Source organism: Sturnus vulgaris, chromosome Z (assembly GCF_052056855.1).
Source record: "Sturnus vulgaris isolate bStuVul1 chromosome Z, bStuVul1.hap1, whole genome shotgun sequence".
In the NCBI taxonomy this organism is placed as follows: Eukaryota; Metazoa; Chordata; class Aves; order Passeriformes; family Sturnidae; genus Sturnus; species Sturnus vulgaris.
The window spans coordinates 8,233,460-8,260,167 of record NC_142283.1 but is presented as its reverse complement, the minus strand read 5'-3'; the positions used below and the strand labels follow the sequence as shown (position 1 = coordinate 8,260,167).

Sequence of the window (26,708 nt, the reverse complement as noted above, 5' to 3'; positions counted from 1 at the left end):
CCAAGCCATTCAAGCAGAAAATTCACTTTTGTTGACACATTTCTTGTGTTTTAACCTAAGCAATCTCTTTTATAGCTAACTACCATTTTCTGTTTCTATGCTATGAAAGGCACAACAATGAACATTTAAGCTCTGTAACTAGTTATGCATCTTGTTTGCAGTGATGTTTCAAACACAAGTGTAAAGTTTTTTATATTGCAAGACTATTTATATCAGCTCTCTCATGAACACATAAAAAGCCATAATCTATGCAGAAAACCTCTGGTCACTGTATTTAGTTAGATATGTATTTAAACAATCAATTCTCAGACATCCAAACTCAAAACCAGCTAGTAAATACTTTCTTAGTAAATGATTATACTCTTCACTAAAAAAGTGTATCAGTAATCACTGCAACAGCCTGTATAACCATTTTTAAGAATACAAAAAACTGAGAGTAGTTGTTCTTTAATGCAACTGACCTCCCTTCTTGTTCACCCTATCTTTATCCTTGTCTGGCATCTTTGTCCAATGTCCTCCTTCCCATGTCAGACGCAGAGAGGGGATGAGGAACCCTGAGAATGCAGAGGAAGAATGGTTCTGCCTCTGAAACTGAATGCTCACTGGGAGCCCTGCCTTCATTGCCACTAGAAAGGTGTGAGTTCAAACGCTACCTTCGTGAGACAGAATTACAGCTTGGAAAATACACCAAATTTGCCATGGAATAGTTAGTGCAGGCAGTGATTTAGTACTTTTTATGGGCCAAGTTAGTTGTTTGGTAAATGCAAGTACACTGCATACTACTCATGATGCAAGCTTTTTCCTCTTACTATTATTTAAGAAACAATACTACTATAACCTCTTTTTAAGAGGCACAAGTACACCCAAAGTATGATTATGTGTGATGGAAGTACATACTCTTTTTCAGTGTCATTTTAATATCAGTGTAATTTCTGCACAGTGTGGTCAGTGCAGGTATTGGTCTGCATACTAACACCTTACAGTAACATCATCTACTATGACTGCTCATTCCATACTCTTTCCTGAAAAGACTCTAGTTCCTAAATTAAGTGAAAAAAATTAAGCATCTTGTCCATTCACCTTTTTATCTCCTCTGTCCTCAAAATCTCTGAGAGGACTTGTAATCCTATCCTTGGAGTGCTGGATTGAAGGGTTAGAAGGCCTGGAAAGGCACACACCAGCAATAATCCATCTGGAAATACTTTTATCTACTTCTGAAAGAGTTAAAAATGTAAGGTGGGCTGCAGGGGATTATTTAAAGTGTATCTAAATATCTGACACTGCTTTTTTTCAAGAAGACTCCTGCAGATTTTCTCTAATAGCCTGTGAGACCATATTACGGATGGCACTGGAAATAAAACACTTCCAAGAACTTCCCTCCTGTGTCAGCTTCTAGATAAACCGGGAACAACAGGACTCAAACTCTGATTTTGAAGAAGAAGACCACCATTATGACACGTTCTTGGTCTCAAGAGGGTCTTAGATAAGATATTTAATTAAAAGTATTTGTAATCTCTATTAGATGCCTCTGTTGTGGTGGAGAAACTTTAATACACCATAGGGTTTGTCTCTCTGCTAGGATGGGAGAAATGGAATGTAAAGCAAACACTGTAAATCAGGTTAGGCTTTATAGCAGTGTTATTTGCCACAGCTTCCTTCAGCAAAAAAAGAATGGATCAGGAAGAACAACATGGAAGAAAACAAAGGAACACAAGCACAAGGCTTTCAACTGGACTGCATTGTCAGCTCCTTCAGAGGTTTCTCTGCTGACTGTGTGCCTGGCAGGTTCCTGATGTTTCCTGCAAGCACTGACCTTGGCATGCAGCTGCACAAGAGAGGCTCAAGGAGGAAGTGGCCTAAGGAAGACACTGCTGTGGAGAGAGAAATCAGGTGTCTCACCTGTCCATGTAAAGGCCAAAGGGGTCACTGCAGGAGCCAAACAAATGGAGAAACTACGTCATTCTGCAGGCAAACACTGGGTCTCTGTGGTAAAAATGTGCCAATGTCCAAGGTTGCAGAGGGTGTTGTTCCTGAGGGTATGATGTTTGTCCAACAGTCCTTGTGCTCTACTTTCCTTCAGGAATACTGGACTGCAGGATGGGGAGAATGAAAATAAAGCAAATAAACAAATTTATAGGCCTAGAGTTGGTGTATAGTTGTAGTGTGGACTCATATAAACTGCATTATACCATAAACCATTTATACAGCATCAGTATTTTTCACTGAAAGCACCAGAGAAGTTTGCATGTCACTGCAATATGGGTGGGCATCTCAGTGGGACTTGGGAGGAAATTCTGGCTTGCAGCTGTAACTTCAATGTGGGCATATGTGGTCTGACAGCCATTAATTTCACAGGTACATTGTGTTACAGGACATCAGAACTTGCTCTTTCATTAAACCTGACAGGGTAGCATCACATTTTGCCTTTCCATATACTAACTGGAAAAGGAAAATATGCTTCCATGCTAGACTTTCCAGTGAGGAAAAGCAGTGTAACGCTTAGGAAGCCACTGGAATGATATCAACTCATGCCAGTTAGGGATCTGTTGCATTGTTTCTGCATTTTGTTTTCTGCTTTTTCTTCCTGCAGTTTCCTACGTATAAGCTTTCAGAAGATCTAACCCTAAATGATAAAGTTGTGCCCAAGATACGTGTAAGCAATTTCCACGGTTTCTCTTGTAGTTCTTTTTGGTCTGGTTTAGAAAGAGGAGGAATAATTTGAAATAACTGGAAAACATCTCAGTTTTACTGCATGAATGCCTTATATACACAGGGGAGGGGAAAGGGGAGGAACAGCAGGAGCACGATCAGGTCCCATTGGAGGTGTTTGGTGGTGGTCTGATAGCCAGAGACCGACCTTGATCAGTGACACCTCCCTGGACAGCTTGCAGGGGAGGAGGGACAATGAAGGAGTGGAGGGGGAGAAAAAAAAAAAGCCCCACCAAGAATTTTATAAAAGTTAGTGATTAGAAGGACTCGGTCTCTTTGCCTGCAAACGCCTCAGCAGAAGCTTGTAGCAGCAGAGACACTGCCCACAAACAAGTAAGTATAATAATTTCATTTCTAAATCGTAAAGCTGGTACTTATATCAGAAGCTGAGACCTGGTATGTTTATCTACAGTGGGCTTGGAAAGTTGTTTTAGGTTTTAATTTTTTTTTGTTTCAGGAAGAGCTTGTGAGAAATAAAAACTCAGCCATTCTGCAGGAGTTATCCATTTGCTACTAACACTGGCTTTCTAACTTAACTTAGTCACTCGGAACACCTGGAGTGAGTGAGTGAGTGAATCCTCTGCCTAAAGGGACTAGAGCAATAATATACCTGCATTGCTTTCTGTTGCTTTGTTTCGTGTTTGTTTTTGCTTGTGGTGCACATAAATTTCTGTTTATGAAATAAACAGGAGAACAGAGAATGACTGGAGAAGGCAGCTAGTCCTGATAAACATCAGTGCTGACAGAAGTGCAATTATGTGTGTTTGTTGTGCAGCTTCTTCTGAAGCATTAGTGTAGTGGTAGTGTAGATTATTTGGAAAAGGAGTATAAGGTCTGCAGTGCAGGAAAACAAAGCCCTGTTCTTGCATCTGTAGGCTGTAACCTTTCAAGCTGTGAATAGCCAGCTTCAGGAAATTGCTTGACCAACTCAAATCCTCACTGAGTCTGTGATCCTCCAGCACTTACTCAACTATCCCATGTGTTTACCAAAAACTCTTTAGTCCACCTGAGACTCTCACCACTGCTTCCTTCAGCCTCCCCTGCTGGCAATACAAGACTTCAATTCTTATGCAAACCTATCAGCAATTTTTTACCTTCTCTGAGAAAAGTCTAGCCCTGAAAGAGAAGTAGCTTCTCCCTAATAACACTTGCTTCCAAGCAACCATCTTCTTGCCACCTCAGCCAAATCTAACCATTCTGAGTGCTCTGCACTGATTGCAGAGGACAGGTCTCTGAGCATAACCTCCTTTCACAGTTGCTAGGGAAATGAAACAGGGATACATTTGCTCAGGGCTTGAGTACAGCTCTGAGGTTAACATGGGAATCAGCACAAGGAACCTTAGATCTGCAGTTTCTGGGACAGGATGTTGAATCAAGGTCTCTAGACAAGAACATGAGGATGGTAAAAAAGCTCAGAGAGCAAAAAACAACCAAGCCATTTACAATCGTATATGCCCCAAAGGATCTATGGAGATGGTGACATTAGCATGTCAATCAAAAACATCTACTGCTTTTTCTAGGTGACAGAAGAGTCTCTTTTTGTCCCATACTCTTGAGAATTTTTAGAATCCAGAAATGAAAAATTTTCCTAACCCAAAACCTTCATCTCAGTGCAAAGATGATGGGAGAAACGTTCTGCTCTTTCCTGAGAGCTCCTTCATATCTACCAGAGGCACCACCTTGACTCCTTAAAACAGGTGCTCACAAAGAGTCACGGGGTAATTCAGGCTGAAAGGGACACAGGAGGTTTGAAGTCCAACCACCCCTTGCCCAAAGCAGGGTTAGACATGAGATCAGACCAAGGTGCTCAGGGTTTATTCAGGTGGATCTTGGCAACCTCAAAGGATGGAGACACTGCAGCCTTTGTTGTCAATCTGTTACATTGTTTGGCTGTCCTAACAGTGAAAAAAAATTCTTCACATCCAGTCTGAATCTCCTTAGTTTCAGCTTGTGCCTGTTGTATCTCACTGTCCCATCACAGCGGCTGTGAAAAGCCCAGCTCTGCGTGTTTGATCACCTCTGTAGGTACTGAGGACTGCTGAGAGGAGCCCCTGAAGCCATCATTGCTTAAGGCTGAACTAGACCCAGCTCTTCAGACTTCTTGCAAAGCAAGTGCTGCAGTCACTGATCTTCTTGGTGGCATCTGTTGAAATAGCTCACTACAGTCTGTGTTTTCCTGTACTGCAGGGGCCCAACACTGGATGCAGTACCCAGATGTTAAATGCAAAGTGCTTAGCAAAGGGGGATAACCCATCTCTTCCCTGGCTCTCCGGCCTGGATCCTGCTCACACACGATGCTTGGGCCCTTGCTGCTGGCCCCTGTTCAGCCCCTGTTCAGCTCACTGCCTGACAGTGTCTTAGCCATCCCCAAAGAGCTGTTTCTTCATCCCACCAGTCCTGGGGGAATGGTTGCCAGGGCTCTGTACCCCAGGCAATGTCTGGGCATCTGTCTTGGCCGGACTGCATGGAGCTCCCTTTGGCCTCTTCCCCTCCCTGTCCAGGCTCCTCTGGACGGCTGCCCACCAATCAGGCATATTAAGTAGTCCTGCCAGCTGTATGTCTTCTGCCACCTAGGTAGGAATGTGCTCTGTCAGCAGGATGGGTCCAGAATTGCCCAGCCGTTCATACCCATCTGTTTTCCCCACGCCCAAGGAGCCAGACTTATTTAGAAACAGCCTTTTAACAGAGCTTCACAGAGAAGTCAGTAACAGATATCCACTGCAGTAAGAATATAAGGTACCTAAGTCATTATGTGTCTGCCTCCTCTAAGCATAAAAGTGTAAAAGAGAAGTAAATTCAGTCAGGCCAACTGTGCCTACATGCTATAGGTTAAATTCTGGAATACTTTTCATTGTCCTTGCCATCGTATTCATCTGCTTATATATTCAGCTGCTTCTTCTTCAAACCCTGATCTTTGGAAGCACATCTCTTGTGTGTGCAGTTTGTATTGCTGACTGTCAGAGATGGTGCTGAAGGGCTGTGTTTACTAGTAATTGAATAGGAAAAAGCCATATGTGTGGGATACAAACTGTATTTTAAAACTTTGTCCTGCACTTTTGCAACAATTTTACAAAAGAAGGCAGTAAAGCGATCCAAGAGAAAAACTTGGAAATTCTGATCCAGTCTTTTCCCATCTGCAAACCGGGACTCAGGTGAGATTTTTTGTAAGATTAGAAGATGCCAGTCATATGAGGTTCTTGTATAGAAAAGATGTATTCGATGATGTATTGAAGTTTCTAAGATGATTGGAAGCGAAATGTAACATTGTTCCTTTTGCTCTTCATCTTGATTCTGCTTTTTGGTTCTCACTAATAATAGTAAAAGGATCAAACGATTGTGCTGCCATCATGCATTTCTCCTCAGCCCTTCTTTTTTTATGGAAGGTGAGAAAAACCCAAGATTTCAGCATTACAGTATTTACTTTTACAACTGTGCTGTCCCCTGTTCCCACATCCTCACCTCCTGCTGGCCACAGGGTGGGGCCTGAACAAAGAAGTTTACTTGCTTAAGGAGCTGTTGAAGCCTGATAAGCACTCCAGGTAGCCACAATGCTACTTGTGCAGTTTTATTCGAGTTTTTTTAAATTCTACTTAAAAAAAAAGAAAAAAAAAGTAAGCAGATACTACAAAGAGAATGCATTGTACTCATACAATGTAAAATCAATGTGAAATCGCTTGAGCTTATGGCACTTAGCCCACAACCTAAAATGGGTAAACAAAAATAAAGCCTCTTGAAACACCTTTGTGGTGTGACAACTCCCAGTTACTGTTGCTGAGCTCACAATTCATTGGAACTTTTTTCTTCCTGGAAAAGTTGTCAATTTAAACAGATAAATCAGATTAAGACAAGTAGGCTTTGTTCTTGGAAAACTGAAATGAGGTATGCAGCTCTGGCAGCCTGGGCACAACTGTTTTTTCTCAGGACCTGTGAGGTGACATATCCAGCTCTTTTAGAGGGGGCATTAACGCTTCTATGGATGTGCTGAGAGCTTATTCTTTACAAGGTGTCTGTATGAAATGTTACTGAAGTACAAGGCTTCTCCAGTCCTCTTCTGCCTGCTCCCCTGCTCAGAGCACGACTTTGCAGAGACACTCTTTCTGAATGCAGACGTGAAGATTGTCAGAAATTATTATTCTCACGAAAGGATCACAGAAAAACGAAATCCTAAATCAAGGGTCCTAGAATATTCTGCACCTTTGAGCTACTATAAGGTTTACAATTGTTCTTTTGCCCTCATTTCTTCACTATTTCGGCTAGAAACACTGTGCCTTTTATTCATCCCTGTAGCTCAGCAGAGTAGCTGGGAACCACTCACCATGGCTTAAAGATCATTTTGAGGAGATTTTGGGCAAATCTCCACTTGCTCCCTCACTCAATGAGATACTTGCATAGAAAATAGAGTTTGCTGTCTTCCAATTAATTACTTTGAAACTACACTTTGTTGCTTCAGTCTCTCAGAGTACTCACTTGGAACAGCATTATTCACTGAGAACTCATATTTCTATATTCTGAAAATTTGCCTTGCAGGCTGAGTTTGAGTGATAACTATCTCCTTGTTATCTTTAGGCAAACACTGGGAACAAGTAAGATAGAGCAGACATTAGTGTCATTGTTTATTGCACTGCTGGAAAGGAAGTGTACCCATCATAACATCACTGGAGCAACTGGTCATCTTGCAGTCCAGCCAGCTGGATTCAAGGTTACCTGGATACACCTCCTGGTGCTGTAACACGGCTCCAAACTGCAACTCTAAAATCCCACTCCTGATTTAGCAATTCATTAGCTTTGACCTTGGACAAGATCATATTTTTACCAGAGTCTTCTCTACAGAGATTCTGAACTACTGGAGTGATTCCTTACCATTTTGCATAACAACTTATTTAATAGTAGTGTGGCTTTAACTGAGGTGCTCATCACCAAACTATTATTACAATAATCTTAATAACAAGCCAATTTCCTCCTTTTAGGACATATCCAACACAGAAAGCAGGTGAGGGATAAGGAGAGTTGTTGGTGAACTTAAGTATCTATGCAGCATAAACCATAGATTTTCAAATTCTTCTGAGTGAGCTGAAAAGGCCAAGAGCTGGGAGTGATGGAGCTGTGATCACCACAGTAGAACGACGGTTCCCAGAGTTCTGGTCACAGGCTGGCATACTGAGAGAGGGGGTCAGCTAAGCCTATTTCATCAGGACCACAGCAAGAAGGCATTTCAGCCCTTTGAAAAGCATGGAACTCTCCCTAATTTGACTAAGTCTTCATCCTGCACTCTTCATCTTCCCTCTAAATGTAAAATGACTCACTCTGTGATAAGCTGCATGTAAAAAATTCCAGGCTTGGCTCACAAAGAGGTAAAGCAGACATCTGGACACTGCATCTGACTAGTCTGTACTGTCAGACAATGACATTTGAATCTTGCAGGATAACATTACCAGTACCAAAGTACCTTCAGCTATAAATCAGGGACATGAATTTACAGCTGTTACCATACTCTGATGGCATTGTTGCCAGAAAATTTTGGCACCATTTGACATGCTATACAGAACTCTGTACCTTATCATGAGTAGCAGACAGATTTCATTGTTTCTCCCCATTATGTCCTTCAGAAGGAAAGATAAGGATTCCCTGGCAACACAGCATCTGTGTGCAGGGAAATAAGAAGTTGGACTTGGCTGCCTACATGCTTATACAGGGAAAAATATTTTCTTGCCATCTCTGATGAAATGGGAAATGGCATGTTCGCACTCCTCTCTCAGACAGAGTTTGGGAATAAAAAATGCAAACACTATACAGAGGCCTGCCCTTTTGGAGGAAAATGTGATATTTGAGATCTTTTATGTTGTTTTTAATCAATTACCTTCTGGATTTACCACCCACTGATAAAAACACAGGTGTTGCCTTAGCTATCACATATGATAAACTGAAGGAATAGAGTTCTTATGTTTCAGACTTACAGGTCTATACACTCAGAGAAGTAACTTGGACTGTTCAGATGATCAGAGAAACTGTAATTTAAGGACATATAACCAAAACTTTAATAAGACCAAGAATTTTGTCGCATCAAGACAGAACCCAGATTTCTGGTGCTCAGTAATTGCAGCAGGTAACCCTCTACCACAGCTAAAAAGATAGAAATGAGCAGTGAATTCTCCTAAGGCCCCGTATCTTCTGTAGAGGAAGCAATGCACTGCAGCTCTGAAAGCAGCCATAGAGAGAAGAATTACAAACCCAGGCAAAAAGCTGAGGATGGAAAGTCAACCAGACACAGCAGCAAATATTGCCAGCAGAGGCAGGAAATAGAAGAGGAGCAGTGTTAGGAAACGTGTAAAGGTAAGCAATGGAATAACTGGCATTTTACTGACAGGAACCAAGAACTCTGCAGAGTCAGCAATTTGCTTACTTGTTACTTGGTGCATGTTTTTACGACAGACTGACCTTCCTTTATTTTTTAAGCAAATCCAGGTAAAATGCAGAGTCTTTCCCACTTTGGTTCTAGAAGGATGTGTCAGGATGTGCCTTCTGCATTTCTTTCTAGTTTTTCCAGACACACCAAGCCTAGAAGAACTCAAATGGATTTCTGGTCATGGTGCCTATGATAACATGGACCAGACAAGCACCAAGAGCCCTGCAGAGGAAACACCTGTTTGGTGTCAGTGGTTCACAGTCTCCCCCAGAATTACTTGTAACAGCAATTCTCTTCCACAGATAAGTCAACATGACCCACCAGTTCCCAGCACTGTCTGCAGAGCAGAAGAAAGCTCTTGCAGACATAGCTCAGCGGATTGTGGCTTCAGGAAAGGGGATCCTAGCTGCAGATGAATCAGTGGGTAAGTTCTGGACATCAATCAGTTAGCAGTATGCAAAATGTTTTTTCCTTTTAGTTTTGCTTCATATTTGAAATCAGTAGCGTAGATGAAAAACACTTAGAAACTGTTGTTTGAGCAGAAACAATTCAGCCAGGCAGGGCTGCAGCTACAACAACAAAAGCTTACAAACTACGGTTGAGAAGGGGAGCTCTGAACTGAAGTCCCAGTTCATTACTACTTATTGTGACTAGAAGGCCAGCCAAGCCTAGAACTTCTTTGTCTGGCCTTTGTCCACCTCACTAGGTACCATGGGGAACAGGCTGCAGCGGATCAATGTAGAGAACACGGAGGAGAACCGCCGAGCTTTTAGAGAGATACTCTTCTCTTCGGACAATTCCATCAACCAGAGCATTGGGGGAGTGATCCTTTTCCATGAGACCTTCTATCAGAAAGACAGCAGCGGAAAGCCATTCCCAGCAGTCATCAAGGAAAAAGGCATTGTGGTGGGAATTAAGGTGGGTATTTGTATGTGCCAGGCTGGCACCATAATCCAAACCACATTCCAGAGGGAATTATATTTGGGGCTTCATTCTCTCCTGAAAAACACTGCCCCCACCCCTTCCCCTCCTCCCCCCCCCCCCCGTTCTTGTCCTCAGTTTTAAAATTCTCTGCATTGCTTTTGTGCAACTAACTAGAGGCACATTTGCACTAGATAATGAACATACACCAACTACCATCTACTCACCATCACTACAAGTAAGTCTCTCCAAGCAGAAACCTAAATCTAATTCTTTCCACATCTGACAGAGTTCTTGAGCCATTCCCGGCAGCCGTCTATATACACTCTTCCCCTCCTCTTACCCAGTTCACTCCTTTTTCTTCCCCTTTGCTCCAACATTTCCTTCCTTTGCACCCCGAGCATGTTAAGGTCCACACATTACTAATAGTCAGCCTTCAAAGGCAGACCAGACATAGGTAAGAAGGTAAGAATTAGACCAATTCCCACCTTTCTGTAACCCTTCCTGTTTTTTTCCACAGCTGGATAAAGGCACAGCACCTCTGGCAGGAACAAATGGAGAAACCACCATCCAAGGTAGGAGAGATCTAAGGAGCCTAAGCTCTAGCCCTTGCAGCAAAAGCCATAGGGTGACTCAGAGACACAGCCTTGTCTGGAGTCACAATACTTTCCAGAGCTCTGTGCTGAAGAGCAGCTCTCAGTGAAGCATTGTTCTCTCTCTGCAGGGCTGGATGGGCTGGCTGAACGCTGTGCCCAGTACAAGAAAGATGGTGCTGACTTTGGCAAGTGGCGTGCAGTGCTGAAGATCACCAGCACAACACCTTCTCAGCTTGCCATCCAGGAGAATGCCAACACATTGGCACGCTATGCCAGCATCTGCCAGCAGGTACTTCTCCTCCTGCAAGCTTTCCTGAGATGCTGCTGCCCCTTCTCCCAGTTCCCTGTGATAACACACTAGATAGCTCGAAAAGAGAATCCCTGCAAAGGTTTTGGGAAAGACAAGGAGGAAGGGCAGCACAGCACGAAGGAATACCACCAAAGCCAGGGCAAACAAGAAGAATAGTTTTACTTTCATAGCCCTAAAGAATCCCCTGTGTCTCTTTCCCTAGAATGGCTTGGTGCCCATCGTGGAGCCAGAAATCCTGCCTGATGGAGACCATGATCTCCAGCGCTGTCAGTATGTCACAGAGAAGGTAAGAAGAGATTCCTTCGTCTGTGCTCCCCCTCAAAATCAGCAGCTAAACTTTGTGCAGTTTGTGCTCACAGATCCCAAAGGCAGTTGGCCAAAAATATCCTTCATAACTGCATCACAAAAACGAGCTGCTCCTAGGCACATAACCAACTAATAAGAAATCCAAGAGTATTTTCCATGCTTTTGGATTTTCAGTTCAATGATAATAGAAGCATTCGCAATCTCAAAAAGATGTATCAGGACCAAACCAAATTACCTCAATCTCATCAGGGACAAATCCCTTAAATATGAAGAGTTGTATCCTTGTCATCTCAAAAGCAGTTGGATCTCCACAGCTGCAACCGTGGAGATAAATTTCATGAGAAAGCAAAATTCAATTTGATCTTGCTACAGTACCAAAGAATAAGTTGTCTTTCCACACCAGGCTGAGATGAAGATCTGAGCAGACGTCTGTATTCAATCCTCCTGTTTTCAGGTTCTGGCTGCTGTCTACAAGGCTTTGAATGATCATCACGTGTACCTGGAGGGAACACTGCTGAAACCCAACATGGTGACAGCTGGGCATTCCTGCTCCAAGAAATACACCCCTCAGGATGTAGCCATAGCAACAGTCACTACTCTCCTCCGCACCGTTCCTGCTGCTGTTCCTGGTGATTCCTGATTCATTCCTATCTCTTCATTCCTACTCTCTCTCTTACCTCTGACATTCCTGCTCCTCTGGCAAGTGAAGGTCAGGGATTGAGGTGGCCAGAACGCTCTATTTCTAAGCCTCAAAACCTCTTTCTTGCAGGAATCTGCTTCCTGTCTGGAGGTCAGAGTGAGGAGGAGGCTTCTCTCAACCTGAATGCCATGAATCAGTCTCCTCTGCCTAAGCCTTGGAAACTGACCTTTTCCTATGGGAGAGCCCTGCAAGCCTCTGCCCTGGCTGCATGGTTGGGCAAAAATGAGAACAAGAAGGCTGCTCAAGAGGCCTTCCGCAAGCGGGCACAGGTATGAGGCTTCCCCCAGCACAGAGAAGAGCTGCTCTCCACGAAGGGACACACGGTGTCACCTTCCTAAGGCTGCTCTTGATCCACCCTCCTGGCACTTCATGTTCACCAGAGGTGTTACTCTTATTTCTGCCTCGCTTGGTTACTCCTGCTGGTTGCTCTTTACACATCTGCCTTTCTTACTCCATGCTGATTGTTTCCTCCTCTTTTTTTTTTTTTCTTTTCTTTTTCAGATTAACAGTTTGGCTTGCAAGGGACAGTATGTCCTGTCTGGGAAGACTGATGGAGCTGCCACGCAGTCACTGTTCACTGCCAGCTACACCTACTGAAATTGCAGGAACCCTCCTTCCTCCTGTCTCTTCTATCACAGTGGAAGATATTCAGAAATGAAAGAAAAACATATAAATCTAATTTCCCTTACCCTACACCAAACTGGAGATAGAATGGCTTAGCTTCCTCTCCACCCTTCACTCCCACAATTTACCAAGGGGATATTCTTTTTTTCATTTGCACATTCCAAGGAAAGGGAATTCTTTCTAAACAGCAAACAACAGCTGCTAATGAATCATGAACCCACCTTCCTTCAGTCTGAAACTCAGCCCCTGGAATAGCAGGCATATTCAGTAGTTTCCTAGCAATTCAAATAGCTACCCCTTCCCATTACTACATTTTGCGGCCAAAATCCTGAATTATAAAACCTGAATGTGTATTCAATCATGTCAATAAAACAGTAATTGAAAAAATATCTCTACCTCACAATTATTTTTGTTTTGTGTAAACTTTACAATATCTTTCACTCATCTTTAATTTTCAGTAGTCCTTGCAAAGACTGAGTCACAAAATATTACAGCTGGTGAGCTCAGGAAACTCTGAGGGTATCAAAGGGAAATAACCAAATAGTGACATACCTGGAGAGGTTAATCCTGCTGACAGAAGTCTGGCAGACACTGAAACACTTTGTATACAGCAAGCAGTGCTTGGGAATCAGGCCACGGAAACACTAGCACCTTCAGAAGCATCTCATGTCTCAGGAGAACCATCATTGGTGAGATGAGGCTGCTACACAGTGTTCGGATTGCACACCTTGAGTCAGGGCTGTGCAAAGACTGTCCTTACAAATCACCTCTACAGTGGTATTTTCCACAATAATTAACACAAAGCATGCATGAAGGCATCTTGATCTATCTGTTGTGTGGCTTGAATAATGAGGCTGATGCTGCAGACCAATGGTTTGACCTTTGGCAAAGTTACTGTGACCTTGTTAAAGGCATAAGATTTGTTAGTTGAAGTCAGATGATTGTCATGAAAAAAAGGCACAAATGGCAAAAGCATCAAGCCTAAGATTATGTAAGAATATTTGCCTGGTTACATGTTACACCAATCAACTCAGGAGGCCTTGGAGCAGTCCCCAAAACACCCTGGGCCAGGCATTTTTTCCGGGTCACCTCTATCTGCTGGCTGCTTCTCCTGGCCACTGGCACTTGCTGCTCCTGCCAACAAATACAGGGAAAACAGGGAAAATCACCTCCTCATGGCCTCTGTGTTAGTAACCAGTGTGTCACAGTGGTAATAAATAAACAGCCAAAATCCTTCATGTGGATCCAGTCACTGCATAATTAAGGCTTGCATGTAGTCTCTCCTGACAATGAATGAAGAGAAGCAATTTGCCAAAAAACACTCCAGAGGCTGATTATCAGGAATAATACTTCTTTCCCGCTTCACCTGTAGTCCTCTGGGCCTCCACACACCTGAGTTCAGTGAAACCTCTGCTCCTGATGAGCAGCATCCTACTGATACGCTAATCAAAGATCAACCTCAGACTCATTTGCATTAGAAATGACCTTAAACCATCCAGTTCCAACCTCCCTGCCATGGGCAGGGACAGCTTCCACTAGACCCGGTTGCTCTGAGCCCTGTCCAAACCTGGCCTTGAACATCTCCAGGAATGGGGCATTCCCAGCTTGTCTGGGCAACCTGTGTTAAGGTTTCACTGCCCTCACAGTAAAGAATTCATTCCAAATATTTACTCTTCCCTTTTTTAGTTCAAAACTGTCACCCCTTGTCCTGTCACTATCTGTGTTGAAAGTCCCTCTCCCTCTTATTTATAAACCACCATCAGCACCAAGATTACCAAGTGTTCTCCTCTTATTTAGTTATTTTAGTAAACGAAAGAATTAATATTCATTGACTACAAGTTACCTAGGTTTTCATAATAGTTAGTACTCTGTCTGCTATTGGTTAATAATCCTCTCGCTTCTCATGCTAATTAGTCTGCATGCTCAGTCCGTCTCTTCAGTCAGTGGAATCTTGAATTTTTGCCTGGGAGTTGATGGCCTTGATCTCCCCCTGCTGGAATGACCTTTTACCCAGCCAGAGCTGATTCAGCAGCTGTGTTGGCTTTATTAGCACGAATCACATTTATCACGTTAGTTTGTGCCTTGTCTTGGGAGTTCTGCCAAATGTTCTGGTGCCCATCAATTCTGCATTCTTTGTGTCCATCATCGGAGGTGCATTCATCTTCCCAAGCCTTGCTAACCTCGCCGAGGTCTGAGGCCACTGAAGCCTATCAAGACCTCAACCTTAATAAGGCAATTCAGCCAACAAGTAATTTGCCTTTCCAACACCTGGATATCACTTAGAGCTTGTTGGCTACTTTCTGTTACACGGACAAAATCTCCCTTCCTGTCCAGAAGGCCTGAAAGCACACAAAGACCAAACATTAAAAAACGCCTTTTCCTAAGGTAATTTTCACGCATTCCATTTCCCAGCGAGGGGGGCGACTTGAGGGCGAGGACTACATTTCCCATGAGGCTTTGCGGGGCGTGGCAGGAAATACGTCATCCGCAGCGACCGAGCGTAGGCGCCCGGCGCGCCCCCGGCATGGCGGCGGTGCTGGCGCTGCGGGTGGCGGCGCGGCGGGGGCCGGGGCTCGGCCCCGCGGGGCTCAGGGCGTTCTGGGGCGGCCGCAGGTACCTGCAGGGCACGGGGTGGGTCGGGAGTGGCTTCTGGCCTTCTCGGCATGCTGGGGCTTAACCGGAGGAAGGTGAAGGCCCTCTGGAGGTCACTTAGCTCGGCACCCCCTGAGCAAGTCCTTCAGGATTTGTCTTGTTAAAATGCTATTTTTATTCAGGTCAGTGAAATAAGGTGGGTGGGTGATTGCTCTGCAGAGGAAGCCTATATGGGGAGCAGACTTGGGGAAAGCCTGTGCACTTGTGGATAGCAGCCCTGATGAGTCCATAGGATGTGTGAAGTGTCTGGATTGAGTGGTTTAAAACACCACGAATACAAAAATGCTCTGAGTCTGTCTTGGGTAGCCCAGAGGCTGACAGTGTTTCTGTTGTGGTGCCAGCAGGCAGGAGGACAGAGAAGTGGAAGCAGACCGAGCAGTTCTGGAGGAGAGGAGTGAGCCCAGCCTGATCTGCCCCCCGCCACGCAGCCGGAGTTACCTCCCTCCTGAGGACCTGCAGAGCTGCCTCGAGTCCCACGTCAGGGAGGTCTTCGGGCCCTCTCTTCCTGAGGACTGGCAGCAGACTCCCCTGCAGGAGAACAGGCTGAAACATCGCCTGCTGGTCCGGCTGGCGGCAGAGCTGGGACACGCTGTCCCCAACTCCCAGCTGCACCGGATGCGCCGCGCCGGGGACGTGCTGGCTTTCTATCGGATCCCCGTGAAAGACGAGACCAAGATCGATGAACTTGCAGCTGCAGAACTGCCCCCGAACCTGAAAATCATCTGGCAGAAGTGAGTCCCCCCACGGAGCATCCCCATGGTGACTGGCTTGTGCTGCAGGGCAGCAGCAGAGTCCTCTCGTTGGTGTGAAATCTGTGAATTTCAGTAATAAAGGTTCACTGAAATATCTTCACTCAGTAATGGTGAAGTTTCCAACGGACCTATAAAATCAGCTGCTATCAAGGCATCTTGTTGAATTCTCCTGTTAAGGGTCCCATTTTTTAAGTTCTTAATTTAAGGGTGTTAGTTTTTCTTCCTGTCTAACTGATGATACAGATCTGCTTTTAATCAGAGGAGGTAAGCAGTGAAGTCACGAGGACAAGAAAATTAACAATCTGAGAAATGCATGATACTTTATGAGTGTTTTTTATGAAACAAGTTGTTTCCAGTGAGAGTCTGTGTGATTTTTTTCTGGGAATAATCCAGAAATGCACTGGTTATACCACTCCACGCCCTTCCGGTTTCTTTCAGTGTGCAGATGTGTGAGGCATACTCAGGCACTGCTGCTTTTGTGTGTTACAGTGTGCTCAGTTTCTTAACTGAGCAGACTTCTCAAGTGCTGCTTTCTTCTCAAAAGCTCTGAAGAAATTTAAGAAATACTTTCTTTTCTCCTTTAGTGTCTTGGAGAATTACAGAATAATAATAGTGTAAATGTACACCTGGATGTTCCACTGTGGGGTGAACTGGGATGAGTAAAATGGGAATGTTTCACTGATCACCGTGGAAGGCTGAATGTTCACAAATCCGCCCCCTGTAGTTTATGGGAAACCACAATGTGACAAATGGCTAACTGTCACCTTGTTGGCTTCAAAGGCTGTTTGGGGAGCAATGAATTGGAAGTTACTTTTTCATGAAATTACGTCCTTCCATCAAAACCAGAGATACCTGCACCTCCGTTTCCTCTTTAACACTCACTAGCTAAGAAAACACTTAGAGTTGTAGTTGTACTTTGTGCTCATTCCCCTTTCTGTCTCTCTCCCAGGATGTAACTTTGATAGCTCATGTAACGTGATCAGAACAGAGTGAAAAACTGGACTGGGAATTGGGACAGGCAGGAAAGGAGCTCAACAGCAGCTTGTCTTGTGTTTTGCTGTGTCTGAGTTGAGTCAAGCTGCCATTTCCCTGATCTCAGACATTCTAGTCCCTTGAAGGTGCAGACTGCATGCTTCCAACAGCAGAGGAAGCTGCCAGGACTGGAGTACAAGGGAAGAGGATCACACATGGCTGTTTGAGATGCAAAACATTTAACTGCTTGTAACAAGCTGAAAAAGCAGAAGTAAGAAATGACATCAAAGTCTTGCACACAACACTTGTGACGTGGAAGGGCAAGACTTCTAGGTGCTTAATCACTTTATCCCTGGGTTTTCAAATTTGTTGCTTCAGTTGAATTGAATTATAAATAAATAAATAAATAAATAAATAAATAAAAGTTCTGCCCATACATCTTTCTTTTTTTTAGGCCAAAGCAGTAGAGAAGCTCAGAAGAAAGTGTGAAAAAGCCAGCTTGGGAGGTTATTTCTTAACAAAATTATTCAGAATAGATTTTTCCCTTTGGAATTTTGATTACAGCTGTAGTGAGGGACCCAGAACACTTAGCAAAGGCTCGTCATGGCCACAAAAAAGCATGGCCCAAGTCTGAACCTTATATTTCTAAGCCAGAAGTAGACATCAGTAGAGCAAGAAGAAACACAACAAGACCAGACACAGACATTCCAGATTTTCTTTGTGTCATAGGCAAATAAAAGACTGGCTCGTGTTCGGTTTCTTGATAATTTTTTTTGATTCTGTTTTGGAAAAAATATACAAAAAAAAAGCCAAGAAGAACCAACATGGAAATGTGAGGTAAACATTCCAGTAAAAGTACAGAGGCTTCATTCTTTAAAGGACACACACAGCAGTTATCACCATGCTAGAAGAATGAGATGCAGGAAAATCCTAGAAACAGTGAAAAATCATTTAATGAAGCCTTTGCCCCAGCTCTAACCACTGCAAATGGGCTTTTTTTTGGTTGTTCTTCCCATCTCCAACCCATACTTAGTTGTCTTTATAATGCTTACACAGAGTTGTTAAAATGTAAAACAGCAGTTTTGATATAAATTCTGTATAGCAGAATTTACAAAAAAATGCAGACTGCTATTGCAGACTCAGCCTTTCTTTCTTTTCTTTCTTTCTTTCTTTCTTTCTTTCTTTCTTTCTTTCTTTCTTTCTTTCTTTCTTTCTTTCTTTCTTTCTTTCTTTCTGTCTTTCTGTCTTTCTGTCTTTCTTTCTTTCTTTCTGTCTTTCTTTCTTTGTCTTTCTTTCTGTCTTTCTGTTTTTCTTTCTGTCTTTCTGTTTTTCTTTCTGTCTTTCTTTCCTTGTCTTTTTTTTTTCCCTTTACTTGTCAAAGCCCCTCAGGAAAAAGTACATTTTGGGCAGCAAAACTGGCTTCTTGGCTATGCCAATCTGAGTTCCAAGGAATGCTGCCCTGCTGAAGGAGTGGTGTCGCTTTTCCTTCGCACCAGTTACCCCACAAATCTATGATGAAGTGATGAAAACTTAAAGTGCAGCCTCAGCCCCGCAGTGGTGGCTGTATATCCCCATAGTCAATTCCTGAAGCCAGGTTTCACTGGGAGCTTTAGCTGGGCCTCGGGGAGGAATGAGAATCTAGGGAGATGTTATAGTCAGCTCGCATGCTATCAGCTACTACTGTAAATTTTGACGTCCCGTCTGTCTATACTGCAGAACAAGGATGTTGTTTTAGTTATTCTTCAATAACTGGCACAATCACCCACACCAGAACAATCAGGCTTTGATTCAGTGAGGTGCTTAAGGACATCCTTCTAGTCTGGAAACTGGGTGGTAACTGAAATCCATTAACTCCTAGGAACACTTAAGCAGCTCACTGAATCAAGGATGGATTTTTCTTGTCGATAGTATCATTCAGGTTAGATGCCCAATCGCTGTTATTTTAATATGAATTAAATATATGCAATTACTTCAGATCCATGCTGAGTTTACTCAGATGAGAATCTGACTCAGCACTTCTTATGGTAAGAAAAGGTAAAAGTGAATTTTTTTCCCCAAGATATATAAATTCAAAACTGAGAAGAAAAAAAAAATTGTGTACAAATATCACATAACAACATCAACAATTCCATAGATGTAGTTTCTCAGTGCACACTTTAAACAAGAAAAGGGTTTTTTTTGTTCTTTTTCTGTTTTGCTTTTAAAGTCTGGCATAATAATATTAAAGCTGACAAAAAATCAGGGCAAGCTACATCACTTCCTCATACAAAAAAAGTACAAAACATTAGCCTCTAACTAGACATAACATAATACTGGTCATCACAGTTAGACATTTAGTAACTGTGTGTCTTGGAGTATTTTACTGGAGGGTAGTAAAAAATAGCTTCAACTGCCGATCTCCCATCTCAGGTTACTTCAGTCATAGAGGCAGAGTGATTCTGCAAAGAGGAAAAGGCAAACACATGAATGTTTGTATACAACAGTCTGGCCCTGGCATACCCTACTAGTGTGCAGAAGCACTGGGAAAAACCCTTGCTCATAAAACCTGCATTGTAGATGTATGGTCAATAATGATAATTTTTAAAAAGGATCTTGTTGATTTCTGGTGGACATCAACTGCTAAAGTCCAGTCCTTACCTGCATTTCACAGTCCAATAGCTATGAACATCTGACTGGACTAAATTTTTCTCATAGCTCATGAATATTTTCACCTGCTCAGCCCTTCTGTCTACACAACACCATGTGGATATATAAGTAGCACTTAGTTTCTGGAATATAAACTCATCAAGAGAACACCTAATGCACACAATTCTGCAGATTTAGTGGAAAGTCTTCCAGTAAATCTTTGCCTAATCAAAATGGACTTTTCAATTAAGCAAAGTATTTCTGGAATTAAGCAAAGTATTTTAGAGACAATATTTTCCCTATTTTTTTTAACTCCTCTTTTCAGTGTATTTCCTAAAGAGTTCAACAGAAGTTGCTATTGATCTTGCCACACATCTTATGTGACAGGCCATCAATAACGGAAGTGCAATTTAAAGACCAAATAAATTATACCAATGTATTTCAGATAACTAGCAAACTACAGTTTCTCCTTGCTCCCAGAATTTCTTGGCAGGTTGCATTTACTTGACAGTTTTGAAAGGAGTGGGTATAATGCAGTTTTACCAATACAAGCCATTTAAAGTTAGTAGTTTTAACGGAAACACTGTCAATATTGATGTTCCCACTAGCTATTTTTTTGCAGGCTTGAAAGAGTGCTAATATGATGACTTAGAGATAGAAAAAAAGTATATTATTTCTTCTTATTATAGAAGATATTGAACAGTAATAAGGATAAAAAACCAAATCTCTCTAATATTTTTGAAGACACACTAGTTTATCCTCAGGAAAGAGTAAATCCTTCATACATCCCAGAGGTTATCTGGAATGTAATTAGGCAGAATCATTTTTATCTTTCTCTCAGTTTTCTATTCTTCTAAGCAAAAATTTGTGAGGTATGTGAAATCCTACTTGTTTAGCTGTGGATATGTGTGGGGCAGATGATCTACAATATTTGGTAGTTTCAGGGATAAATGCCTTAAAACAAACTCTGCCATGATGCAGATTCACTCTGTACAATGGGCTTGAAATGAGGCATGTGTAGTCAGGTACAAAACTACTTTTTACTCTGATGCAACAGAAAATATGGTGGGTGATGGTCTGGGTAAGAGATTTACAGTACCTGTGCACTCAGTGTCTCCAGAGGACTTTCCACCCTGGGAAAAGCCATTAGAGGCATTCCTCGTGGGTCTTCAGGCTTCGGTTTAGAAGGAGCTGCATGACTGCCCTTAAAGTTATGGACAACACATATCCCCTGTGCAATGTAGAAAAAAGCCCAGAGTGAGGTCAGTGTGTTCTGTCCTCAGGAAGAACCTGGAGGGAGAATTACCACGTGGGGCACAACTGAAAGAATTTAATCTGGGTTTGGGTTCAAAGCATCCTCTGTCTCAGCCTTGGGCTGCAGTGTGTTTACTGACACAGCTGGGCATGATGGATTGCCTTGGTGATGAACCATTCTCAGCCTTTTTACATCCCACACTGCACACAGCAGAGACCCCATGTATGCCTTATCATCCGAGAACCACAGAGTACCCAAACGGTGCCCTTTACTGGCCAAATACTCCCTTCAGCTCTGACTTTGTCACTTTCCAAACGATGAACACAGCTCTGTGGATGGCTGCATGTCCCTCACATCTGGATGACACCATTTAGCACCACTGCTGCATGCTTCCAGCACCACCACTGTAGTGTTTTCCCCACAAATCCCTCCCTTTTGCATGACCAGACTCACAGCACCCACATGGTAATGGTGACACCTGTAAGAGCAACCATGCATGGCAGCAGGAAGCTTGAGGACATGGAAAAAGAAAGTACACAGGAGCTGACACGTTTGCTGGTGGAGTGATTCCTGCAGCCAGCTCATTGCTGGCTGTTCCCCTTCACTGCCACAGACCCGAGCAAGAAGCAGAGTGGGTCCTGTGCCAGCAGGATCTGTGCCAGGGATCTGACAGTACCCCTTTGGGGCGACCCCTTCCACCACTCTGAAATTCAGCTTGTGACACTTGCAGGGTGCCAGGAGGTCTGCAAGGTCAAAATACAGCTGGAGACAGCTTGTCACTGCCACCAAGAGGTACTGGGAGCACAGACACTTGATAGGCCTGATAGATGGGGCAACTGCCTCTTAAATAGCATGGATGAGATTAAAATTGCCCTTCCCAGCAGGAACCAGACAAACTATTCACATTAAAGTCAAGGAGATTCAGGTCAGAGGCTGTAGACATTTTTTTTATCCGAAATAAACACAGGAATAAATGATGCTTGAAGGTTTGTTGTTGCTTTTCCAAGTACAGAATAGAAAAAAAATCAGTGACAGGACAATCGAGATTTAAGGGATCTTTGAAACCTAATCCCTCCTGATTACAGGGATAAAGTGTCTGTTGCTATGCAGTGGATAGTTTTGAAGCATATTTTGATTAAATGGAACCAGGCACATTTCTTGGTAATAGTGGAATGACCTGGACTGCTTGCTGTGTGAGTAAATCCTCAGCAAGAGACCTGTCACCAAACAAAACATTTAAACCACACAGCCCACAGGAGAGCCAGTTACACTCAGAGTCCGGAGAGTCTCCTCCTAAATTTTGTGGGAAGGCCTTTGATATATTTTATTATGTTTGGTTATCTTGTGATGGGGCAACGATTTAAGCTTGACTCTAAAAGCTGCAAACGGAAGTAGTTTTATCTCCAAGGGAATTTATCCCGACCTTCACTTCTATTACACTTCTTTTATGGTCTGAAACAAAATGCAGAACCAGGATCACAGCACAGAGCCCCAGAAAACACCCTGTACCTCACATTTTTTCCAGATACAAGGCACACAGAAGACTTTTGCAGCACTGAGAAGAGTCTCAAGTACACCTTCCTTTTGATATTGAAATCTACACCACCTTTTGCAGCATTTTCCGGAACAGATCAAGTAAGAACATGTAGAGTAATTGAAATATATAAAATGTACAAATGCTACCCAATTAGACTTATCAGCTAGTATGAATCTGATTACATATTAGGATTTTCTTTGATAATACTTTTAATTAGATGGGGCTAGAATTAGATCTTGCAGGCTACAAGTCGTAACAATTTCTTAGCTTGTTGGTTTGTTTTTGTTTTTTTTTTAATAAGCTGTGGTATTTTTAAAAGGAACAAAGGAGGACTGAGGGACTTACCAGAAACAAGGCTACAGCACTCCCCAGGATGAAGCCTGCGATCACATCCGAACAGTGGTTTCGATACTCAGACACTCGATTTAGCCCGGTGAGGAAGGCAGCACACAGGGTTCCCAGACACAGCACGGGCTTGGCTAGCCTGCTACTCTTTGTTTTAATTGTGCTTGTGATGTACATCTGTAACAAAGAGCAAAACAAAAATAAGAAGAGGTTCCACCAGAAATGCATCCTTCCCACCCGGACAAATCCTAAACAAACCCCGTGATTCATTAAAAATAAAATAAAAAATAAAAAGGAACTGGGAAATGGAGGAAAAGGTTTCAGGTAATTCAGAGAACACTTTTAGGAGTACAAACCCAGTACTGTTAAATGATGTGAAATATCCTCTTGCTTACATACTGGACCTTTTCTGAGCAGCTATGCACAGGCTCAGCTTTACTGATTTTGAGCAAGTACCAGCTTGTATGGTGGCAAACACGCACTCTGAATGTACATGACTAAATGTTTGCAGAGGGACTCAGGAATTCATGCTTATGCTCCTGCAGAACTGTAATGTGCAGAAGATGGAGTGCTTAGAATCTGTATGAACTAACTGCTCCAGTTCCCTAGATAGTGTTAAGTTAAAGGAACAGAGAACACTGAGGGAAAGCATTCCAGTAATTTCCCCGGCAAGATGAAAGGAACACACAGTATGAGAGGTTTCTTTGAAAACAAACTTGATTTTGAGAATGTTAATTCCAGAGCATGAAGTTTCACTGTTCTCCAAATATTTTTTAATGAACCCCACATGTTTCTGGCAGTTTGCTGGGAATTTTTTAAATACGTTCTGACAGAGAGTGTGGGTCACAGTTACCAGCCTGTCATTAGTGCCAGAGCCACCAAATAACAAAGACGAAGCAAACTAAGCCTGGTGTCAAAGCAATTCATTAAAATCCTTTTCAACCAACAAGTATGTAAGCATGATTTCCAAAGCTTTGGTAATTTGGGATGTTCCTGCTTGCTTTGTTCTTCACACCTGAACTCGACTGCAGCAGGTGCCTTATGACAGCTGACAGTGAGCACTAGGCGGCAACCTTGCCCCAGTCTTGGCTGCAGGTTAAGCTGCACCTATCACCGAAACTCACATTAAGGTTCTTTGGAAACAACAGGGGGAAAAAAAATAAAATCACTGACACTGCGTGAATAATTACCACACACCCTTTCTCCCTGTGCACTCCTTCTACTCAATTCAATCGAGCAATAGGGAGCCAGATTGCTTTCCTGTTCCCCACCCAAGCACTACTGCTGTTTGCAGCGTCCACAGGAAAAACCATCACCTCTTCAAAGTAGGAATGCAGTCCTGCTGTGACAGCTGTGGACCCCAGCTGCAGGAAACAACCCACACATGCTTGTTTCCTTACAGGTATGAGATGAAGCTGGATCTTTGGGTTACGCACATGGGAGGGTTCTCTTTGTCACAGATGGGAAGTATCTGTAACTGGAGTTTCACACATCTTGGCAAGAAAATGTAAATTTGTAGTAAAAAGAACATTTTTAGCAAGGAGAGTAATCGACGATGCAAACAGATTGCTGAGGGAAATCTGTTAAACCCTCGTGAGGAGGGTTTTAAACAAGACAAACTGTTTTCCCAGAAGGTGGGCTCCAGTTGATCCCTAAGTCATACACTATGTTCAGAAAACTGGGAGAGCTTCTCCATTCTGATCAGACTTCCCAATCATTGCAGCTTGATCTTTATTGTCCAGGCCCAAAAGCCAGGATTTTTTTTAGGATTCCCACAGTGTCTACCCACATTTAGAGCATGGTTTCAGAAATTTGTGCAAGAGACCAAAATCTCAGTCAAAGCCACTTACATTTGGTTTCCCACACACAGCAAAACGTTTTTGATAATTTCCCACAATGCTATCCAGATAGTAAATTTATTTACAAAATTCTAAACGTTGAAACCAGAGAGGAGGAAAGATGTGAATATAGAAACACGTCTAGAACATACTAAAAATAAACTACCCATGATTTAACTATATAATTTGCCTGTTCAGCTTTTTTGCTCTGATCTTATCAGTACACTCAAGCAATGTATTTAGCAATATGCAGTGTGTGATAGCAGCATTTATCCCATGTGATTGCTCTCCCATCTTTTTCAGAGAGACAATCATAGACGAAGAGGCTTTTTTGTCTGCAAGTTTAAAACAGACACGTATTTTTATTTATATATGCAAATATACGCATGTATTTAGAACAAGTTATATCTATAATGAGAAATATAGAGTGGAAGAAATCTGTCTTGCCCCTTTCAGCAGAAAGTGAGGAGATTTGTGACAGTTTATTTTTCTTAGAAAATTCAAAATTTTATACCAATATTGCAAAAGTCTCTGTCCCAGAAGTTTTATGGACAATCTTTTCTTTTACCATAGATTCCTACAGTAAAAGAGAAACAGAGCATTTGACAACAATGCTCAGTGTAGCTGCTCATGGTGCCAAGGCTTTGAATTAACCAGGATTGCAGCAGGTATTTGCTGTAGTGTGCTTTGCTATTCAGAATTTCCAAATCCTGGAGGATTCATGTCCAGGCGCAGAGACCCAGAGAGGCTAACTTTAGTCATGGGGTGGATTGTGGTGGTGCATCTCCCTCTCCCCCCGGGCTGCACTGTGAGCTGAGAAATGCTCATTAATGCTTGGCCTTGATGAGCTGCACCTGGACTAAGTCTGTACTGAGTGCATCAGAAACACTGTCTGTTCCCAAGATCTAACAGATGTCTAACAGGCACCTGTTTTTCAGTGAACAGCCTTGGAAACTTATTTTTCTTCCTGCCTTAATAACAACCCAAATGGTTGTTGTTGTGAACCTTCAAAGAAAGTTACTAACTGAAATTGTGGCTACGATGGGAAATTACCATAACTAAAACTCGCTATCTTGGGATCCTGTGAACAAGGGTCCAAATTGAGATATTTTTGAGCTCATGACTCCCACAAGATAAGAGGGTAAGAAGATAAGGGTATATGTCTCAAACACAGATAACCAGATGGCCGTGGAACCAACCAAGGACTGTTGGAAATAACAGACAAGAATTGTTGGGAATAACCAAGGATTGTTGTTATTAACATGGCCATGGGAATTATCATGTTTTGGCTGGAGAAGGGGGGCCAGAGATAGGGCATTTTTCTGTAACAAACAACTACAACACAGCACAAGAAATGGGTATGGACTATGGTAGGGTGGGATTAAAACTACTCAAGACCCCTGAAGCCACCCACCAATTTCCAGAAAGACTGGAAGAATGGAGTGCACATGATAATTAATTTACAGAGAAAGTGAGAAACCCATCCTTGGGGTGAGGAAACCTGCCCATGAAAAGGTATCCTCCAAAGCCCAGGCAGTGCCCCCAGGACCCTGGACATCTCATGGGCTGTGACAAAGTAGGTGGATTAATGCTGAAACCAGGAGTGACATCCCATCAGCTGGATTCATGCTGGAACCAGGAATGGTGACCTCCTTTTCTAACCATTTCTTTTTCCTTGGAAAAGGAACTTAAATTTGTATGAGTGCACAGCAGCTTGCACTAGGTACACTGACTGCCATCTCTTCCTGTGATCCTTCTGGAAGACTAATAAATTTCTTTAGATGACATTCTTATTTTTTTATAAAGGGCTGCCAGCCCTTTTCTCTTCCCCTTAGTTTTTGCATACAAGATTAATTTCCACCTGCAGACACCACAGAAGTGATGCTTTGGGTTTTCCTCAGCTTCTTTAAAAGGTAACAAAGAAAAGTCTAGTTGATTAAATATAAACCCCAGATTATAAAAAACCGAAAACAAACACCAAAAAAACACAAAGCCAAACCAGTCACAGTGGGAGTGTTTTCAGTAGCAGATTAATGAAAAAGTGAGTACAGAGACACCTACACAGGATACTTGAGGTTCAGTGAAGGGAAGAGACTCCCAGATCTCATAAGACATTTATAAAACGAGAACCATGTCTGTGCTGATTCCATTCTCCAGCCTCCT

The 26,708-nt window shown here is 42.8% G+C and overlaps 3 protein-coding genes and 1 long non-coding RNA gene across 10 annotated transcripts in view; 2 read left to right on the top strand and 2 right to left on the bottom strand.

The window, feature by feature from the left end:
• The window catches only part of LOC148219651 (uncharacterized), a 34,098-nt gene extending 22,394 nt beyond the window's left edge, over positions 1–11,704 (bottom strand). For all 3 annotated transcript variants that reach the window (XR_015799696.1, XR_015799697.1, XR_015799695.1), the window contains exons 1-2: positions 11,481–11,704; positions 1,900–2,090 (exon numbers count right to left, since the gene is read on the bottom strand). This is a non-coding gene — a long non-coding RNA (uncharacterized LOC148219651). The remainder of the gene's footprint in view (positions 1–1,899; positions 2,091–11,480) is intronic.
• LOC106857637 (fructose-bisphosphate aldolase B) lies at positions 2,986–12,958 on the top strand. The gene is made up of 9 exons (XM_014883863.2): positions 2,986–3,042; positions 9,415–9,536; positions 9,819–10,030; positions 10,554–10,608; positions 10,758–10,918; positions 11,142–11,225; positions 11,700–11,874; positions 12,015–12,214; positions 12,447–12,958. Exons 2-9 carry the CDS (start codon positions 9,425–9,427, stop codon positions 12,540–12,542), a joined length of 1,095 nt encoding a protein of 364 aa, XP_014739349.1. The 5' UTR covers positions 2,986–3,042; positions 9,415–9,424; the 3' UTR covers positions 12,543–12,958.
• A 2,110-nt stretch (positions 12,959–15,068) lies between these two features.
• On the top strand, positions 15,069–18,081 carry LOC106857653 (large ribosomal subunit protein mL50-like). Of its 2 annotated transcripts, none has more exons than XM_014883886.2 (2): positions 15,069–15,182; positions 15,563–18,081. In XM_014883886.2, exons 1-2 carry the CDS (start codon positions 15,094–15,096, stop codon positions 15,954–15,956), a joined length of 483 nt encoding a protein of 160 aa, XP_014739372.2. In that variant the 5' UTR covers positions 15,069–15,093; the 3' UTR covers positions 15,957–18,081. The 2 variants fall into 2 exon arrangements, with proteins under 2 accessions (XP_014739372.2, XP_088013503.1); XM_088157377.1 differs by having other exon boundaries at positions 15,070–15,182; positions 15,566–18,081.
• PLPPR1 (phospholipid phosphatase related 1) overlaps positions 17,697–26,708 on the bottom strand; it is a 122,697-nt gene continuing 113,685 nt past the window's right edge. For all 4 annotated transcript variants that reach the window (XM_088157374.1, XM_014883885.2, XM_088157375.1 and 1 more), the window contains 3 exons: positions 22,708–22,884; positions 20,670–20,801; positions 17,697–19,383 (listed from right to left, as the gene is read on the bottom strand). In XM_088157374.1, coding sequence (XP_088013500.1) covers positions 19,351–19,383; positions 20,670–20,801; positions 22,708–22,884 — 342 coding nt within the window. In that variant the 3' untranslated portion in view covers positions 17,697–19,350. The remainder of the gene's footprint in view (positions 19,384–20,669; positions 20,802–22,707; positions 22,885–26,708) is intronic.